Source organism: Protomyctophum bolini (genome assembly GCF_963924005.1).
Source record: "Protomyctophum bolini genome assembly, chromosome: 5".
NCBI lineage: Eukaryota > Metazoa > Chordata > Actinopteri > Myctophiformes > Myctophidae > Protomyctophum > Protomyctophum bolini.
In genome coordinates this window covers 14,098,558-14,116,406 of record NC_137866.1, presented here as the reverse complement: position 1 = coordinate 14,116,406, position 17,849 = coordinate 14,098,558, and the positions used below count along the sequence as shown (strand labels likewise).

At 43.3% G+C, this 17,849-nt stretch overlaps 1 protein-coding gene across 2 annotated transcripts in view; it reads left to right on the top strand.

Moving 5' to 3' along the window:
- The first annotated feature begins 659 nt into the window (after positions 1–659).
- The window catches only part of rimkla (ribosomal modification protein rimK-like family member A), a 32,831-nt gene continuing 15,641 nt past the window's right edge, over positions 660–17,849 (top strand). For both annotated transcript variants that reach the window (XR_013964013.1, XM_080763246.1), the window contains exon 1: positions 660–1,459. Coding sequence is in view for 1 of the 2 variants with exons in the window: in XM_080763246.1 (XP_080619372.1) it covers positions 1,297–1,459 (163 nt within the window). In the remaining variant the exon portion in view is untranslated. The remainder of the gene's footprint in view (positions 1,460–17,849) is intronic.

Here is a 17,849-nt window from a genome sequence, read left to right as displayed (position 1 = left end):
AAACATCATGTCAAGTTTTTTCGCCTTCGTCCGTCTTCGTCTTTTTGCCACACATAATTGAGGCACTGTTTGTAAACTAGTAGATACATTAGTCAATACTAGAGTTCTATTTAACTAGAGTCAATGTCGGAGTAAGAAAACAAAGTCAACTCTTAAAAGATATTATATTAGTAGTAGACTAGAATGTCTGTTGTTGTCTCTAGAGACAAACAGGCTCTGTGGAGAGAGCATAGACTACTAGAGGTTGTCGTTTCCCTGACGACCAACATCTACCCAATCACAGGGGCGACGGTTCCTCTGGGCTATGGGATCTGGGTGTTATTTCACGCACTGATTCACACGCACGCATGCACTCACTCACACACACACACACACAGCTTCCGCGCGCTCTCCGGTCCCCGCCGTGGAGTGGAGTGAGTGTCCATGATGTATTAAAATACTCCGGTCGTCCCTCTAACTCCCGTTAAGCCGTCACTATTGGCTACGCGCGGCCACGGGTCATCCACACCTTCCACCGTTCCATTGGAAGACGCAGAGGGCGCACGAGTGTTTTCATGGCTTTATAAGTTGCAATTGGTCGACTTCGCTGGCAGAACCGCTATTATCATTGGCAGGTCTGTTGACAAAACGGGAACGCGGAGACCGACGTGATAGTTGTAAGGAGGAGGAAAAAACGCAGGGCTAGGAATTAGCGTGCACTTTTCAGCACCGATACCTCGTGGATAGCAGCCAAACGGAGCCCAGTGTGTGTGTGGACGGACGGACGGCCGCGCGGGTGGGGGGTTTCATTGTGATTCCACTTTTTTATATTACTATTTCGTGGCGTGTATGCTGGTGGTCTCGACCCGGCCGAGCGGAGAATAGAGCGCAGTAAAAGAGCCGGAGCTTTGTTTGCCCTTCGCGGGCAAATAGTGCAGCATCTTTGGGCTTTTTAGTCCTAGTATAGGGGTCGGGAGACCGTTTTTTTAAGTCAGCATCTAAGTAATCAATAGTCTGGTGATCTGAGGGACGGGTCTCGAAGGACTGCAGATGAAGGCAAACGGCCGGACGAACGGAACTCGCTAGCACGGTGCTTCTAGCGGGCAAACCCGCACGCCAGAGAGCCTGCTCTGTCTAGCTGCTGTACTCCATTGTGTGAGCAGCAGCGGCAGCATCCATCCATCCCTGCGCTACACGACCCATCCACCGCCCCCTCACACACAGTACACACGCCACAGCTGTGATTTTTCCTTTATTTACTTTTTTCCCCCTTCCCCTCTGGCTGCTACTCGGCTCCTCAAAGTTCCACATCCAAAAATGTGTTCCCGGGTTTGGTTCGTGACTGACCGGCGTATTTACCAGGAGTATCCCCAAGTGCAGATCCTCCGGGCTCTGAAACAGCGCTGCGCTGAAGAGGACGTAGAATTCCGCTCTCTTCTCATGGATGAGATCGTGCTCACTATCAGCGAGGGGCAACTGGGCAAGTATAATCAATTCTGAATACATGATCATGAAATGAAATCATTATCGTGATCATTTAAGAAACAACGCGATGCTGCCTATATACGGCATAACTTTGGGGGGGTTCCCGACTCCCGGGTTTGTGTTGTGTAGGGGAGTCTAAAACATTGTACAACCTGCGATGCCCACAGAATGATGATGCTAGCTGCTAACGGTATTGTTTTGTAGCTGCAGCAGTGTGTAGCGGAGAGTGGGCTAGCAGTGTGACGGTGACCGCCTAACCCACTTTCCAGCTAGACCGCCTGCAGATTCAGTCAGTAGTGACTACTGAGTAGCTGAGGGTAGCCATACAGTACACTACAGTATGCTGTTTGTTTGATGCGGAGGCAAGTACAATGAATAGTTAACCATGTCAGGCGCAAGATGATCCACGATTGAGAATTTGAAAAATGGCTATTCCCTTTTTTTATTATTTTTATTCAGTAACTGTTGATGGAAATGAGAACATTGGATTGGTGCTTATTAGCCTCTTATAGGCAAATACAGAAGTAGGCTATAGCCTGCTCTACTGCATTTCTTTCCAATACAATAGTGTTGTGTTGTGTGTCTTTTGAGGGGGTGATTTCCAACCTACTTCCTCAACCCTAGCCAGCAGCATGCCATTATAATAATCCTTGCCATCCCTTATTGATGCTGTGTCAGCCACTGCTTGTGTCTGCACTCTGCAGCACTTCTCGCTAGATAGGTAATATATTACATTGACGCTCTGTGTGTGTGTGTGTGTGTGTGTGTGTGTGTGTGTGTGTGTGCACCCACGCACGCATGCTCACGTGTGTGTGTGTGTGTGCGTGCGTGTGTGTGTGTGCGTGCGTGTGTGTGTGTGTGTGTGTGTGTGTGTGTGTGTGTGTGTGTTGCTTATTCCAGTTACCTTAATAGATGTGTCCATGCTATGTTAACTTTCAGTGTATCCTTGACTCATGCCTGAAGCCCAGATGTCTAATATCTATCTTCATGTATGGATTCTCCTTTGGATGTGAGATACATAGGTCCAAATCCAGGGGTGGGAGGCCTACAACAATAGTTATGTTGTTTATCCAGTTATACCTAGTTCCACATCACTGTTGTTTTATACTTCCACAATCACATACCCGGCCTACACTAGTGTTCTTCACCTTGCACTTTGCAAGTTACTCGACTAATGCCTGTCGGACTGTTAGTATGTAGAACCAACGTATGCACCCCGGGAGCATCTGCTACATGACCAAATTGTCAATTGCTCTCTGAGTCTCCAGGTTTTCATTGTCAGTTCGGGTTGGTTCGGTGTGATGCTGCTTTATAGAAAGAACATTGTTTGCAGGGTTGTTATTATGAAACTCTGTTTTAGGAAGCTTTTGTGTGGTGTTGATGATAATACTAGGGACGCTTGACAAGTAGACTCACATGGAATTTGTTAGAGGAGTGTTGGGGGGCCATTGTCACTCCTTGGGAAATGGTTAAGTCTCAATTAACACATAGCCAGTATAGTCTGCTGGTCTGGCCTGAAGCTGAGGGAGTGGGGTTGGTCGGGGCTGTCGCATTGCTATGCAGCGGTGATATTGGGCAGGTCTTCCAAAATTAAGAAAGCTAAAACTTTCCTCCCTCCCAGTCTACGTTTGCCAGAGCTTCTGCCCAGTGCACTTAGAAGTCCAAACATGGGTTCAAGAGCCATTTTTTACGGTTAAAAGCCAAAGAGGAATGGATAGCAGTTTTAAGAATGTAACATGTTCTCATATCCCTCCCAGCTAGGACATATTAGTTGTTTTGTACACAAATAAATACATAACACTGGCTTTTTGTTGCATAGACATAAGTGTATGAGAAAGATAATACTAGAGGGGCGTGAAAGAGAACACTGGCTTAATCCACAGGTAGGTACAGTATAAGTATCTAGGATAACAGGTGACACAAATGGAACATTGCTGGTTGGCTATCCAGGCAGCATTTAATCCTGACTGGACCAGGATGTACATATATGGTCAATGGTATGGAGTTCTTAGCTGCAACATTACAGATTAACAGTCAGTAGACAACAGTTTGAACACAGGAGGCTTACCACATGGGCACTGAAGACAGCAGTTAATGACTGTGGTTATCACGTGTATACTGTATAGGTGTAGTTTCTAGTAGTAGTGTAGTGTTGTTATTTGTTGAGTGAAACTGTGTGTTGAGTGTCTGGAGAGCAGATAATCAGAGGCCAATTTACACCTTACATTAATGTGTGTCATATCCAGGTATGAACCCTCCATATTTAATTTACACGTTGGATGTGAACTATCCACATTTTATCTTGGCATTTTATCTTGGCACAGATATGTTTTGACTTGAATTGACTTGATTGCAATCTGGCTTCAGAACAACACTCCACTGACACATGCCTACTCTATTTGAGCGACCACATCAAACAAGCTCTGAACAAGCTCTGGCTCGCTGATAACAAACTATCTTTACACCTGGGAAAAACTGAATCCATTCTCTTTGGATCAAATAGTAACCTCAGCAAGGCAGATGGCTTCTTGGTTAGAGTTATATTATTAGAGTAATATTATCACACGAAAAGATGAAATTACCTACCTAGGTTCCATCCTGGAGGCTAATCTTTCCGGTGATAAAATGGCCACCAACGTAATCAAAAAAGTCAACCAAAGAACAAGATTCCTTTACAGGATCTCCACTGGTCAACAAAAACACCTTGAAGACCCTAACAGGAGCCCTCGTACAAGGTTTCTTTGACTATGCATGCACCTCTTGGTACCATTGCACCTCAAAGGCCCTTAAAACAAGGCTCCAGACTTCCCAAAACAAATTGGTCAGGCTCCTACTTGGCCTCACCCCCCGAACCCACCTCACCCCTGCCCACTTTGACAGGCTGGAATGGCTTAGGGTCGATGACAGAGTACAGCATCTTGCAATTGGTCTGGTCCACAATATTCGCTACACCACCAAGATACCCATGTACCTGTCTAAATACTTCCTTAATGTTAACGAAGTCCACACCCATAACACCAGAGGGAGTGTAACAAACCATGTACAACCCAGATTCTGCACAAACAAGGGACTACATTCTTTCCACTCCTAGGCCACCAAAATGTGGAACGCCCTACCAACAGTCATTATGACATGCGAATCCCTTGACTCCTTCAAAACCGCTCTCAAAGGGCTGCAATTCGAAACTGGCCCCAGTAGAATCTGAATCCCCTCCCCCCACCACCCACCCCTTTTCCCCTCCCTGTATATGTTTCTTTTCCCTTTTTTACCTCCTTTATGATGAATTCCTGTTCTGTTCTTTGGCTATATAGAAGTGTGTATTTGTACGTCTCTAAATGTTTCGATGATTTGAACATGGTGGACCCTCTTGTAAACAAGTGTAATGCTTTATTGAGTCGTCCACTCACAGTTAACAGTCTTTGTATTGAGTTGTGCTTGAAATGTACTGTAATTCTGCAAACTGTTAATAAATATTTCAATCAATCAAATCAGATGGAGGATTATAATAATGCAGTATAGTCAGGGATTGACACTAAAGGTCTCAGAGGCACGTGCCTGTCGGGCAAGTATAGGTCAAGTTCTACTTGCCTAAAGGTCATGCCCACTTCCCCGAAAAGTGAATCAAATTTATGTTACATAAATCCAATCAATAACTGCAGAGTCGCGACAGTAACTTTGAAAACCCTGGTAGCATGATATGTTCTTTTATGAATAACTAGTAATGCTGTTTAAACAAGGCGGTTGCTTCCCCATAAAATGCACTTGTCGGTCGGGCAATCTAAAATAACTCCACTTGAAAAACGACAATGCAGCAAAGTATTCAACCATCAGCCAATCAGCTAATTCACCTTTAGCTAAGCCTCTCCCACTTAGACACTTTCTAGCCAGGCTCATTACAATGTAAATATCATGGATTTTACACATTAAATACTGGTTCATTTTTGGAACCAGACACTTTTTGAAACAAGAATTTAGAAGAAAGGATAAGGTCCTTTCTGAAACATTGTTTCTGTTCCCAATACATTTAAATTCTTTATTGAATCTGACGAACACAGTGTGCTCAGGAGTCCTTTCTTCTACATTAATCGGCCAATGGTCTTCTCTGATACACCAGTCCATCCATATAGGTGTCTGTGTTAAAGTTCTGTTATTTTATGAATCACAAAGTATTTAATTTAATAGCGACCCCTCTAATGTAAATGTACTATAGGTATGTGCTGTTAAACAAGAAAAAAGGTGAAGTATTTTATAGTTATTAACCTATTCTACAAGTGGATTTCTATCTCAGCAGCAGCTAATTGTATGTTTGTCTTCTGTATACAATCTAAACCCAATCCTTGGATATTTGCTATGCACAGGGAGAAATTAGCACAAGCCAAAAAAAAAAGCTGGTAAATATTTGTAGTCTGGTAAATCTGTTTCTGAGATTCTTGTCATTTTTATTAGGAAAAATTGTGAATTTGTGGACATTCATTTCGGGAACGGATTAACAGCCACTAACCAAAATGTGTGGTTTCTTGCCCTGTGTAATCTGGTTTATAAGTAGTTTATTAGTAGTGCATGATTCAGTGTTCACACAATCACAGGCAGAGAGCCCACATTCTCCACTAAAGAAGTTAATGTGCTCACTAATATGTCCTCAGGTGAGAATTGGCCACAGGCACTGACACAACCCAAAGTGTTACTTTTGGATTACCTAACATGGTCTCACACAACAAAAGGTCAAACACACTCAATGCCCAGCTATTGGCATTTCACATCCCATGATGTGTGCTGAGAAACATATGAGCGCAAGACAGGATATGAATCGTTCGTCAGATTATTTTATGTTCCTGGTGGGTGCCAGTGGACACACTTTTAACCTGAGGATGATACATGTCACATATTTGTGTCACTTAGAACAGAACACAGGAACATTAAGCTGTGCCCAGTTCGTTAATATTCCATCAGACATGTGAGCATAGGATGGATGTATTTGCAGCCATAGGGTGGATGTATCCCTGTTCCATTTTCATGAGACATTTTTTTACAAGTCTATGTGAGATATGTTATATCTTAAAGCATGGCTGTAAATGTGTCCAATCTATAACTGCCAAAAGTAGGGCTTATCCTGGAGGTAAACTGGAAAGGAAATTGATTGTAACATTTCCCTGCTTTTTCTCAAATGTAATTCCAACTGAAATTAGTTACTTAAATCGTATATCCTCAGAATTTGTCAGTACCGTCACCACGTACTGGGGGAGAAATGGTAATACATTAGATACAGTCATAGTCCATCACACCGCATAACGTTTTTGGATATGAATGTATTCAAGTTCATGTATGGCCAACAAGGCCACCTACAGTAGATAGATGTGATCAGGGACATGCTTACTCTTTTATAGCTTTTTATCGGGCTGCAATTAGCTATTATTTTTCCGCAATTATTCAGTTGAATAATTTTTAAATTAATTGAATAATCGAGATGCATGTTAAAAAAAACATCTTTAAAAAAAAGTATATATAACAACAAATCAACTAATCACTTAAGCTTTATTTTATAGCCTACTTCATCGTACAATGGTGTTGAAAATGCTGTCGTGAAAATCTGCAAGCTCAACGCAGGCTATTTTCACTAAATTTGAAATCTTTCAAAATGTTCATGTACATGCCCAACAATGGGATTGATTATTAATCGATTATTATTTTATTAAATTATTATTAATTAAATAGTTTGATTAAATGTTGTACCCCTAGCATTTAATTCTGGTGGCTCGAGTCTGGATGAGACTATCAGCCATGTGTCTGAAATGTAGCCTAATGTAAATTTAAGCTAAATGAGCTTGTGTTGTCTTCCTATCTTGTGATAGTAACTTGTGTCAGTAGTTCCAGATTGACGTATTTCACTGTACCCCGTGCAACCGAGCGCTCAATGTTAAAGCCCAGCTGCACTTCCGCATTTGGGCACCAAAATGTGGTCGCAGCCGGTGTGTGGTGGGCTTAACACGGTCATTCCTACACCTTATCACCTAAAACTGGAGTATGAATAGGCCTTTAATGGTGATATGGCCAGGTGTGTGACCAGGCGCACGCCAGTCAGGGTTGCTTGCCTGACCACACTTGCCTGTTCACCATCACACCATTTGTGTCAACTTTGTTGGCTAATCATTTACTTTTTGCCATTTAATGGTAATTTTCTAGAGACCTGGATATAAACAACCTGTCCAAGGAGGCTGTATGTACTGTATGTGACATAGCGCACACATACATTTGCCCTCCATGCAATCTTCTTTCATTGTTGCATCAGCTCAAAACGACAGCATCCAACGCATGATTGCTAGATTGGAACCGCATCCCTCTCTAACTTCATACTTAGTGGTATGACATGATTACCCGTATACAGTAGCTCACGATAAAAGGATTGCTTATTTCTGTGAAGTGTAAGGATGGACTTTTGTTTGTTTTTTATCATGTAATATTAGTGGCCCACTGGCCCATCCCATTATGATATACTGTAGTAAATGTAGTAAGTCTTGACAGAAGAAGGAATGACTGAATTACACAAACAGGTAAAGGGAGGCCCTGACTGATATGTCCTGGCTTCCCAAGAGTATATCCAATAGTTGTTGAAAGTAGTTGCCAAAGTGACAGTGATTTTAGGTTCTGCGTGCGGCACCCAGATGCATGAAAATTGTGCATTGTTTTTTGCCTCCGGCCCCAAGTAGTTACCTGAGTAGTGACAATGATTTTAGGTCCTGCAAGCTCCTCCAGATGCATGAAAATGTCACCAGCACCAACAGTTATGTGCAGATTCTTGATTGACATTTTGATGTGTGTTCACATGTGCCTTGAAAAAGGAAATCCATGCCTAATTGGTCACAGGTGTGTGTCTCATCTGCTTGAGCATTTACATGTGTGTATACACACACATGCACAGCTCTGCATTGGTGAGAAGTTATCTTCAGCCACCTGTTGTAAACTCTAAGTACTGGACCCTCGTCTGGTTTGACAGACAGGTAGTGTGTGCAGGCTGGGTGGTGTACGTGTGATAATCCGGTTGAAGTATTCCTTCGGTACGGCAAATGCGGCGCGGCGCGGCGCGGGCCGGGAGAACAATAACGCGACACGAGACAGTATCACATTAAAGGTTCACAAAGTTTATTACACAAACAATAATAATAATAATAATAAACTTTATTTGTATAGCACCTTTCATACATAAATGTAGCTCAAAGTGCTTCACAGGGCAAAAATAGAATACAATAAAACATAAGTAGTTAAAATGATAAAACAATGGCAAAGAACAAAATTTAATATAAGAACATAAAATAAATAAAAAATAAATAAAAACAAATAAAAAAATATAATAAAAACACCACATGCAGCAAATCAGTCAGGGCAGGGTAGGAACGTGCAAATTAAAACTCAATTAAAAGCAATGTTGTAGAAGTGGGTCTTGAGCTGAGCTTTAAAAATGTCTACAGAGGCTGCCTGACGAAGGTACAGTGGGAGCTTGTTCCATGCCGACGGCTCATAGAAGCAAAAAGCTGCTTCCCCGTATTTTTTAGTTGCCTTTTGTTTTGGCAACGCGAGCAGGCCAGCAGTGGAAGACCTTAGGGGGCGGTTTGGGACATATTTAGGCAGGCAGTCAAGTAGGTAGGAAGGTGCGAGACCATTGAGAGCTTTATAGACAAGTAAAATAATTTTAAAATCAATCCTAAAAACAACCGGAAGCCAGTGCAGTGATGCCAAAACTGGAGTAATATGTTCTCTCATCTTAGTTCTAGTTAAAACTCTGGCTGCTGCATTTTGGACGAGTTGTAATCTGTCAGTTGTTTTCTTAGGCAGTCCTGAATAAAGTGTATTGCAGTAGTCAAGCCGAGAGAAAACAAAGGCGTGGATTAGCGTTTTTGCATCGTCCAAGGACAAATAGGCTCTGATTCGTGCAATATTTCTAAGGTGAAAAAAGGCAATCTTGGTAACATGATTAATGTGAGAATTAAAATTAATTCAGAATCAATAATAACCCCCAGGTTCTTTACTGTACTGTTACTTTCTACAGTCAGGTTACCAAGTCTGCTTATTATTGATTGTTTCTGCTCACTAGAACCGATTATGAGAACTTCTGTCTTATCCTCATTTAGCTTGAGAAACAGGAACAAACAGGAACATAATTATAGTGCTGGTGGATCATAATGACGTGACAACAAGATATGAGACATAATAACGTGCCTACTGCAGCAAGGCTGACCTTGCTGTCTGAGATGTCTCTCGTAGCCTATCTATAAAGTATGCTACAGATCAGGCAGTACACAATACATATCAAGTACACTGTGTCTCACGTTCAAGTACACAGACATGCGCAACTCATAACACCACCTGCCAGGTCTAAACAACTCACAACACCACCTACCAGGCCTAAACAACTCATAACACCACCTAGTACCTACCAGGCCTAAACAACTCACAACACCACCTACCAGGCCTAAACAACTCATAACACCACCTACCAGGCCTAAACAACTCACAACACCACCTACCAGGCCTAAACAACTCATAACACCACCTAGTACCTACCAGGCCTAAACAACTCATAACACCACCTAGTACCTACAAGGCCTAAACAACTCACAACACCACCTACCAAGCCTAAACAACTGATAACACCACCTACCTACCAGGCCTAAACAACTCATAACACCACCTAGTACCTACCAGGCCTAAACAACTCAAAACACCACCTACCAAGCCTAAACAACTCATAACACCACCTAGTACCTACCAGGCCTAAACAACTCATAACACCACCTAGTACCTACCAGGCCTAAACAACTCATAACACCACCTACCAGGCCTAAACGACACGCAGCTGACGTTCCTGTTCTTTGTTTCTATCCTTTTTCACCGTTTCTCCTAATTTAGTTATGCCAATTCCCCACATACAGTATCTCCACACAGCAGTTACTGTAGCGGTGACAGGGACTACACAACGTGTCGTGTGTAGTACCTGTCACGCTAAGCGCTAACCCCTACAGTTGGTCACGTGGCGGGGTTCAGATGAGTACATGTTTCCTCCGATACCATGAAGTCACCAGCCACTTCTGTTCAACTAACAGGGAGGAATTTCACCGAGAGGATGTAACGAGTGCAGAGGAACATGCCATCCTCCCCACTTCTGCTCTCCGCTGAACAACAGGTGTCCTGGCCCTCCCCGCCTGGACAGGCCAATTGTGTTTATTGGAGCGCCTGGCCAAGCTAGATGCAGCGGATTCAAACCCCTGGTGTCCATGATGGTGGGCTGGAATGTTTCACTTCAAGGGAAAAGCTTGCTCAACCCGAAGACAGTCTGTAAGAGTTCAGGAGTATGCTGAGACTCTCAGAGATAGTCCTATAGGAGTCTTGTTTAATAATGATAGGCTGGAATGGCTCCAATCATGCGGCACCCAGATGCATTATTAACCCTGCATTATTAACACTAAACACTGGTGATTTGATGATGAAAAAGGTTGATAACCACTGGTCTAGATATCTGGTAAGATAGTGAAGATAGTGAAAGTGGCTGGTTGGGCCAGCCAGTGAACAAAACACTCAGGTTTCCTGTTTTGACAGAGCAAGCCTACAGTATGCTTTTGTCTCCCATAATTTATAGTTGTGTGTAGGATGCTTGTGTCTGCCTACAGATGACAGATCACTGTAAAAAGACCATTGTTGGCCCAACCCTTGGCCTCAGAGGGAATAGTACGCTGACTGTTACCCTCCCAGGATAGCCCAGACTGAGATGCCATCCAAGGTTGGCATAACCCACCAAATGTTGCAAAGGATCATAAGGATGTGTCGGCAGCAGCAATAACAGCACTGTGATTTCAGTCAGACAACTCTTGGATTGAATAAATATATTGGGCAGCCGCATAAATATATAGAGCATAAATATTTAAGCATATTTTATTTTGGCCCTGATGCTATTGCTAAATAGTGCTGCCAAATCTGCAAAAAATAAAAAAAATGTCAATATGCTGCCACAATGGCTTGCAAAGTTATTTTTGCAGATCTGGTGGATTGCTGGGGATTTTCTTTTCTGTGGTGTTTTTTGGCTGATAAATTCTGATAAACTCATCCTTGCTATGCTAATGATTATGCATAAATGCATGCCTGCATGGTATTGTTTATGGCTATGGCTAGATGTCAGTGGCGTGCACAGATAGACACTAGGTGGTGCTAGAGCACCTGCCCTTTGCCCTCTGGACAGCATTGTGCCCTTTAGATTAGTGTACACTGTGTACGTGTATGTACTATGTATGTATGTGGACCATGGTGACATTGATCAATTCTTGATAAAAGGCTTCTAATATATTATTTATGCCCAAAAATCTATAAATCTCACACTATTAAGGCCGGTTCCACGCGCTGCACAAGGTGCCCTTTTTGTCTCCACCAGGCCGAAGGCATGGGGAGAGAGTATGTTTTGCACTCCGTCCGTCTGTGTGTGTGTGTGTCTGTCCGTCCGTCTTTCCGTCTGTGAACAGCTAATCTCCAGCACTGTTAACCCGGTCGATGCCACATTTTGCACACACACTCCCTGGATGCCAACGATGAACCTCTGCCCCAAAATTTCCAGAACAGCCTGTTATAGCGCCACCAGGAGGCCGCTTTGTGCAAAACAAGTTTTTGGACAGTACACCTACAGATTTTGTCCAAATATCTCGCAAATTGGTACACAGTCTCTCTAGACTAGAGCCATTCAACGAAACGGGTCTTTCAGATTTCTCAGACTCCATACTGATTGGCTAAGATTGGCTTCCAAAGTTCGCAGGAGTGCTCAGTTTCAAACAAAATGCTGCAAATCATGAAAACATCGTGTGATTTCCTTGAAATTGTGCATTCCCACTAGGCCGAGGAAGAAATGCCACATGAACATTTTCAACTCAGCCTCATGGTGGCTCTATAACTGGCCGAAAAGTGTTTTTACCTCTAACTGCACGGATCTGTGGCTAACTTTGTATGCCAACTCCCTAGAGGCCAAGGAATTTTTCACATATGCTCTTTATAGCGCCACCAGGAGGCCGACATATGTAAAACACATTTTCTAATATTACTCAGATTCAGATTTATCCAAATTTCACGCAAAGCAGTACACATGCTATCCATAGTCATGTGATCAAGACGGGTTTGTTTGATTTCTCATAATCCACCCTCATTGGCTAGTGGCTACGATTGGCTTCTAAACCTTTCAGGAGTAGCCCGCTTTGTACAAATCGCCACAACTACTTCAACGCAGCGTCCGATTGTGGTGAAACTGTGCATGCATATTCCCACTTGCCAGTTTTCAAATCAGCCTCATGGTGGTGCTACAACAGGCCAAGTCTCTCACACACACACACACACACACACACAGTGCAGGCACATTACAGACGTGAAGGCGTCAGTTGGACGTCGCGTCTGGTCTCAGTTTAATGCCTTCCGGGGCGTTGGGCGGTCCCAAGAGGGGACGCACACGGAAGCCTATTTAAAGGCCTGTAGTTCTCTATTTCTTGGTTGGCGAAGTAGGCGTGAGAGTGACACGTGAGTGACAAGATGTTGACACAGAGGGAAAGGCGCATTCTGTTGTAGGCTATATGATGCTGTGTTGCTACTTAACTATCGAGTCATGACTCATTAGTCGACTGGTTAACGTACATGCCTTTGGAATGGGGAACCCGAGTTCGCCTCCCGGCTGAGGCCACACTAGTGGCGGTGAGAAGGAGTTTTTGATTGATTGATTGAAATATGAAATATTTATTAACAGTTTGCAGAATAAAGGGCAGTCCATACTCTTAAGACTGTACTGCCCTTAACAGTACATTTCTCTCAAGTCAGTACATTTCAAGCACAAACTCAATACAAAGACTGTTAACTGTGAGTGGACGACCCCATTAAGCATTACACTTGTTTACAACAGGGTCCACATTGTTCAATTCATCAAAACATTTAGAGACGTACAAATAGACACTTCTATAATAGTTAAAGAACAGAACATGAATTCATCATAAAACAGTGTGCTCTGACCGGGATTCGAACCCGGGCCGCGGCGGTGAGAGCGCCGAATCCTAACCACTAGACCACCACGGAGAATGGTAATGGAGATGATGATAACGAGCGAAGCGGAAGTTGAAGATAAGGGCTATTTTATAAAGTATGAAGTTATTTTCAATGTCATCATGGATCAGGGTTACAGTAAATGACAATGTAATTCAGCCAGGGGTGCCATGGATGAAAATATTACAGGGGTGATCTGAAGCAAACATGAGAACCACTGCTTTACATTTCTTCAGACAATGTTTTGTTAACAATTTGGACAGAATGTTACTTCGAGGTGCCCACTGCCCACTGCCCAGATGTCTCCCTGTATCCCTCGACATGGGGGGGGGGGGGGGGGGGGGGCGTTTGACTCCGTGAAAGAAGAAAACTACAAGTGAAAACCCGCCCAGTGGATGGGCTGCAGGCTGAATCTTTTCCATTGGCTAGTGCCTATCAGTGCGCTGTGACGCGCTTCATTTTCACGCTTGTGCGCGGCTTCCATTTGAGTCTGGGGCAAGCTGTTCCGGAAAGCTGTCCGTCGCGTCCGTCGCGCGCGGAGGTGGAGCTTCTTTTCCATCCACCAGCTGTCTAAAAACCCCACGAAGAAGAAAACTTGAGCGTCCAACTGACGCCTTCACGCCTGCTAATGTGCTCCCGGGGACACACACACACACACACACACACACACACACAGCTCCTAAACATTTTGACAAAAACACACACACACACACACACACACACACACACTCCTATCCTCCTGGTGGAGACCTGTGCCCAGAAGGGCACTTTTTCTAGTTTCACGTTTTGGGGGTCTATTTAATTCCATTCCCTATAAAATCTAGTTCGAAAATCTTTTATTATAATTCATATTTACAGGGAATGAATGAAATGAGACAGAGTCACCGTAACGCCAAATAATATGCTTAAATAATAAATATTTATGCTATATATAATATGCGCAATAAGTACATTTATTCAATCCAAGAGTCTGACTGAAATTATGCAGAGCTAGTTCAGGCAGACATGGGACAAGGGACTTAACTTCACAAACACTATGCCTGGCTAAACCTAACCTTAACCCTAACCTCACAGAAATTATGCTTAAACTTACCTCAAAACCCTGTCCACCTGGGCAAAAACACTGGGGAAAGAGACTCTCCCAGACAGACAACTCAAAGGATCATCAGTCACAGGGTCTCTGCTCTGACTGGTTAAACCTCTGTCCCTGAGTCTGACTCCCTGCTGTGCTCACAGCTCATTCTTCTTGCTGCTGCTCTGCCATCTTGCTGCTCTGCTGCTGCTGCTTTGTATTCTGTGCCAAAGTTTGTTTTAGCTGAAAAGAGAATGACAGACAGGGACAGGGTCAGAGGTAGTGATTTTCAAAGGCGGAGTCCAATCGCCTGATTGGCTAGAAGTGCTCACACTTCAAGTTGTAAATGAAAGGATATTGGGAAGCATCCCCAGCCATAAAGATGAAGAAGAAGTGTGAGAGAGATTTTCTTTCTTGAACTTATGCTTGGAGCCATATTTCAATAAAAAGGAGAGATCAAGTTGTCCAAACGAAACGTTATATTGAATAAAACATAAAACAATTTGGTGATTCAAAATTGAACGTAAGTAGGGAAAATGTCAAATCTTCTGTGCAAGCCGTTGTATCGCAACTCGTTAATTAGTAGATCTGCTATTTTCATTTTTAGTTGTCATTAAGTCTCCCTGTGGATTTGATAAATATTGAACTATTATGTAAAATAGTTTTGACTAAATAATGACTACAATGGACCCACTGTTACACAGCTCCTTTTTCCATTGACTAAAAAGGCGAAAAACAATATGCAGCAAACAATAATAATAATACTTCTAATGGTGAAACGGCTTTGCCAGACAGACACACTAAATCTGTACATTATCACACCAAAGCCCCTGGCTCGCCTTTTGTTCGCTGCACAGACTGGATCGGTCATGAGTGTTTCTCTGAATGTTTTCAAATGGTCACATGACAGGCAGTACAGTGTGCAAGCCAACACCCGGAACAAATGAATAGGGCTAATTCATCCACCAGTGCTCCTATTGGCTTATGTTTCCGTTCCCTTGGAAACGGCGACAAGCACCGCGGACACTGAACACTGTCTGTCAAAAATAAAAGCCTGTGGATCCGTCCCTCCCTTCTGACACTTCGCACCGTAGCGCCGCTTGCTGATCGCCCAGTGAGCCACACAATTGTAGCTGTGTGTGCCGTGTCTGCCTGTCGTCGCGACGGAGCCGAGAGGGGACAGTGAATCTTACTGATTGAATACTGTGCTGATTGAAAGGGGGAGAGGCAGAAAGGGAAGAGGATCAAGGGAGCTGGGGAGGAAGGGTGGCAGGCAGAGCTGTCGCTTCGTGCCTGCAGTTCACAGACATGCTGCTGCACTCTTCCCACTCATCCCCCCCATTCTCTTCCCCTCCTCTCACCACGCATACCTGACATTTGTATGCGTTCTTCTGTTCCGTTTTTTTATATGAATGTGCACAAAGAAAACGTTTATATGAATTGTGTATGACAAAATATCAGTTTTTTGTCGTTTAGTGGCAATGTTGTTCCGCCAAACCATCTTAGCTGAATATTGCGTTTGGATTAGCTTCTGGCTAAATTAATTAATGGCTTTCCAGTATTATCATTTTTAGCCATAATGGTGCAACCCGCAGCTCAGTCTAAGAAGAAAATGCCACGCCCCACCCACAGGCGGCTTTTTTGACAGAGCGTGAGAGAGTAGAGCGGTGAACGTCAGTAGCTTCCCGTCTCTCTCCTCATTCCATATGCATCGGCCATCAAGCTCCCCATGACCCCCGGCGACCAGGGCTGTCGGTGCTGTCGCTGTCGTTAGCGTGGAGATCTTAAGATGGCTGGAAAGAAGGTCACGGTGGAGCTGAAGTGCTGCGTCAGTGACAGCCAGCATCCCTCTCTCCAACCCCCTCCTCTCCATATATTACTCTCTCTCTCTCTCACTCACGCTCTCTCTCACTCTCTCTCTCTCTCTCTCTCTCTCTCTCTCTCTCCTCGGGTTCCATCACCACCCCATCTGTCTCTCCTGGTGAGCTGTCAGGCTAGCTCCCTGTTTAGAATGCAGTTTCCCTCTCTATCTACTCATTCTACTGTATTCTCTAGGTCTTTTTGTTATCAATTTTGTGGGGAAGGACGGGAACCCCTTTTTGTATACCTTTCAGGACGGAAACCCCTTTTGGGGTAGTTGTTGCTATGTACAGTATATAGCAACATTCTTTTTTTTTTGTTCTTTTTTTAATAAGAAGGCATTTTTTTAAATCGGCCTCAGTCCAAAATGGGTTAATTGCAGCCACAAGCTGGTATGCGGGTATTCCATTGTTTTTAGCTGTTTTTAGCTGTCCATTGGTCTAGTAACTAGACCAATGGCTGGTTACCTGTCTGTCTGTCTGTCTGTCTGTCTGTCCGTCCGTCCGTCCGTCCGTCCGTCCGTTTGGTGAATTCATAATCTCAGATCCACCATCCACAATTCCTCGATCCATATTTCGACAAAACTGACGTTATCAATATGACCAGGGGTGCACACAAGCGGTGCGCCAGTGCGCATGCGTCGTCAAAACGTTTCGGATTTAGAGAATGCTGACAGCCTGACAGGCACTCAGTCAAAAGGAACTCAAATGAGATGTTAACGTCCTGTAAGTAGACTTAGAAATAAAACTAATGTTGACTAATCATTACAAGTGGCTCTTATTTTGATGAGGAAGTCAGAGGACAGGAAGTGTGTTTCAGTTGTAAACAAGCTAGATTTTTTGGTCGCTAAACCGTGACGTTATTATTATTATTATTATTATTATTTACAATATGAAAACTGTCACTTAAACAATGTAGGTTACACATGCTGGAATTAAAGATGGAACCTGCAGGCAGCATTAGGTGAGTCATTCTACTCAATTGATATGATGGGTGTACAGTAGATATTGTATTAGCAGACTCTTGGCCATTCCATTAAGTGATTGATTGAATAGTTTATTAGACAGAATGAATAAATAGCAACAGAGTACAGTCAAACACTCAGTCCAAAAGGGATAGCACCAAAAGAAAGTCCTTTGCAGTCTTGTTTCCATTTAGGCCCTATGATTGATACTGTCAGGATAGCAGGATGACTGAACCCAATATGCAAGCCACAAACAGGAAGGTTCAAAATCAAAGTATTTATTTATATCCAAGGCAGTAAAGGTAACAAAAACGAGTAGTAGCTGAAAGCCCAAACCTTTCAAAGTACAAAGAAAACAAGGAATGTCCAAAAAGGCAACTCTAGAGTTCAAGGCAGTAAACAGAAAGGCTACAGAGTACAAGGCAGTAAAACATAGTC